The 2,929-nt window shown below is 60.3% G+C and overlaps 1 protein-coding gene across 1 annotated transcript in view; it reads right to left on the reverse strand.

The window, feature by feature from the left end:
• Positions 1 to 2,929, reverse strand: part of INCENP (inner centromere protein) — a 19,084-nt gene that overhangs the window by 12,396 nt on the left and 3,759 nt on the right. The window contains 3 exon segments of the mRNA XM_015569815.1: positions 741 to 819; positions 1,644 to 1,698; positions 2,528 to 2,579. Of these exon segments, the coding sequence (XP_015425301.1) occupies positions 741 to 819; positions 1,644 to 1,698; positions 2,528 to 2,579 (186 nt within the window).

The raw sequence follows: 2,929 nt of genomic DNA on the forward strand, positions 1-2,929 counted from the left end.
GCCTGAGACCTGCAGGTCAAACCAGAGCTGAGCTGGGGGGCCCTGCAGCAGCAGAAGCCTGTGGAAGGTGCAGGCTCTCCCAGGCCACTGACAGCTTCCCAGCCCCCTCCTCCTGGCCCTCAGCTGGAGCCCACGTGACAGGAGGGCGGGGCTCCCATGAGCGTCCACACGGGAGGGGATGGGTACATGTTGTTTCACAGCCAGGACAAAGCGCGGAGCTCTCCCGCTCCCTGCATTCCAAAGGGTCCTTGCAGCCCCTGGGAGCTGTGGGGCCGGCATGGCCATCGTCCCTGACCCGGCCGGGGTCACTGGGGAGCCGAGTTCAAGACCCCGCAACTACAGCACTCTCTCTCCCCGCCAGGGAGATGGGAGCTGGACCCCAGGCACCTATGGCAGAGCCTAGGACACTCCTGTTCTCTGTAGACAGGGACCCACAAAGGTGGGAAGTGAGTCGGTGCCAAGGACAAAACAAGACCCAACACAGAACAAGACCACTGCCCCCGGAGTGGAGTTCCAGGCCTCGCCCCAGTTCAGGCCCTGCCCCCCGTTTCCTGCACCAACCAGCCATGGCCACTCACAGGACACTTGGCAGCAGCTCCAGCCAAAAGGCGCGGGATGGGTCTCATTTACCTTCAGCATCGGCCCAGAAAATGGGGCTTCCCTCTCCCGAGAGCAAGGCAGGCCGAGGCCCAGGCCGCCTGGCGCTGGGTATGTGCGCACGGCAGGTCAGGAAGACTCACCTCGCTGCCCCACGGAGGGCGTGTCCTGGCCACCGGCCGCAGGCTGCGAGCCGGGCGTGCTAGTGACAATCTTGGGGACCTGAGGGAAGAACCAAGACTTTAGGGGTGCAACCAGGGCAGCGGCAGTGTATCCCGGGCAAACCCCCTGAACCTGCCCCCTTTTCTCTGACTTCTTAGTGAGCCAGCGCAGCCCAGCCTGGGCTCATTCCCCCCGGTCCCTCTCCTGTTGTCCCAGCCCTTCCTTGCTTCACTGTCCCCAGCTTTAATCAGCGTCCCCTGAAATTCAAAGTAAGCCCTAGTGGGTTTGGCTTGGTGGACTGAGCGTCGGCCTGCGAACTGAAGGGATCGCTTTTGATCCGGTCAGAGGCAGGTACCTCGGCTGCAGGCTAGATCCCCGGCCCTGGTCGGGGTGCATGCGGGAGGCAACCAATCATGGTATGTCTCTCAGAGCCACGTTTCTCTCTGTGTGTCTCTCCCACTCTCTCTAAAAATCAATGGAAAAATATCCTTGGGTGAAGATTAACAAAAAAATGAATACATTTAAATTAAATAAATAAAAATTTTAAATAAGACTCTAGCCCTGTCCAGTGTGGCTCAGCAGATAGACCACTGTCCTGCACACCGAAGCATCATGGGTTTGATTCCCGGTCGAGGACACATCCTGGGTTGCAGGTTCAATCCCCGGCCTCATTCAGGGTGCATGTGGGAGGCAACCCATCGATGTGTCTCTCATATGGATAGCTCTCTCTCTTCCCCCCTTCCTTCCACCCTTAAAAAAGAAAACCAATGAGAAAAATATAGTCAGGTGAAGATGAAAAAAAATAATAGGACTTTAGGGACTCACAGCACAGAGCACACGCCCCAAGGCCCTGAGCCCTCCCCGCCCTGGCCTGCCCGCCTCACCTCTGGCTCCGCCTCCACCACAGGCTCCGCCTCCTCGCTGGGGTCCTCCTCGGGGCTGAAAGCAGAGCAGGAGACACTGTGAGACCCACCAGCCCAAATCGCCCACAGGCGCTCCACCTCCAACCCCCGGGGAGAGACCCGGGAGGGGGCATGTCAGAGACCCTGGTCTGGGCCGCAAACCACAGCCCCCGGCAGGACGGGAGGCCAGCAGCCGGAGCAGGGCTCTGGAGCACCTGCTGCCTGAGGGATGTCAGCTCTGAATGTGCCTCCCCACCCCCATGGGGCCTTGACTCAGGATGGGAGCCGCCTCCCCGCTCCCCCTCAGCCCCTTGGGCCTGGGCAGCCATGTCTCTTTTGAGGCCTGCTTTCCGCTCACCACGGGGCCAGCAAAGCCAGCAGCTCTGCCGTCACCCTGTCCCATCCCAGGCACTGGGCCCTGCTGCAAAGCAAGGTGTGGGCCTAGTGTTAGCGCCGGAGGATGCAGCCCCCAGGCCGGGAGCGCCAGCCCAAAGCAGCGCTGGGCGCGATCCCGGAGCAGGGGGCAGCCCAGCCCCTTCTCCCCGCCCCGGCTGGCAGGTGGCTCCTCCTGGCTGCACTGGCTCGTCCACAGGCCTTGGGATCTGACAACCAGGATGAGGCCGGAGGGGCTGAGGCCAGGCCAGGGCTGACAAGTGACACTGACTGGCAATGTGAGAAGACCTGACCCCGTGCCCCTCACTTCCTGGTCAGACTGGGGCAGGGCCAGGGCTGCAGCGGTGGGCAGTGCCCAGGAGGGAACGGCCGGGCATCAGAAATGCTTCCAATCCTAAGCGCACCAGGACAACCTGGCCCCAGTGTGTCCTCCCAGACCTGGGAAGGCCCCCAAAACCTGGAACTGAACTCACCTGACTTTTTGGGGCACCTCAACATTTAGGAGTCTCTCCAGGTAACTGTGACCTGAGGGGAAAACAAAGGAACAAAAGCTGACCTCAGAAACCAGCCAAGGGCCACCTGGCTGATGGCTCAGTGGTTAGAGCACCAGCCCTCGGACCGTGACCCTCTTCTTGCCACAAATGCAAAGCCAATGACAGGGCCAAGAGGGAGGGGCGATAGGAATGGCTAAAGCGCTGGGGCCTGGATTCAGATCCAAAAGCAGAACAGGTTCGAGAGCAGTGGTTCTCAGCCTGGCTGCACGTTAGAATCACCTGGAAGTCTTTATAAAAATCCTGATTTCCGGGCCTCGTCTTCCAGAAATTCTGTTTCTTTGTTAGTAATGTTGTGGCCCCACCCCATCTTCTTTCACAGAG

The sequence above is a fragment of the Myotis davidii genome, unplaced genomic scaffold, assembly GCF_000327345.1.
Source record: "Myotis davidii unplaced genomic scaffold, ASM32734v1 scaffold826, whole genome shotgun sequence".
Lineage (NCBI taxonomy): Eukaryota > Metazoa > Chordata > Mammalia > Chiroptera > Vespertilionidae > Myotis > Myotis davidii.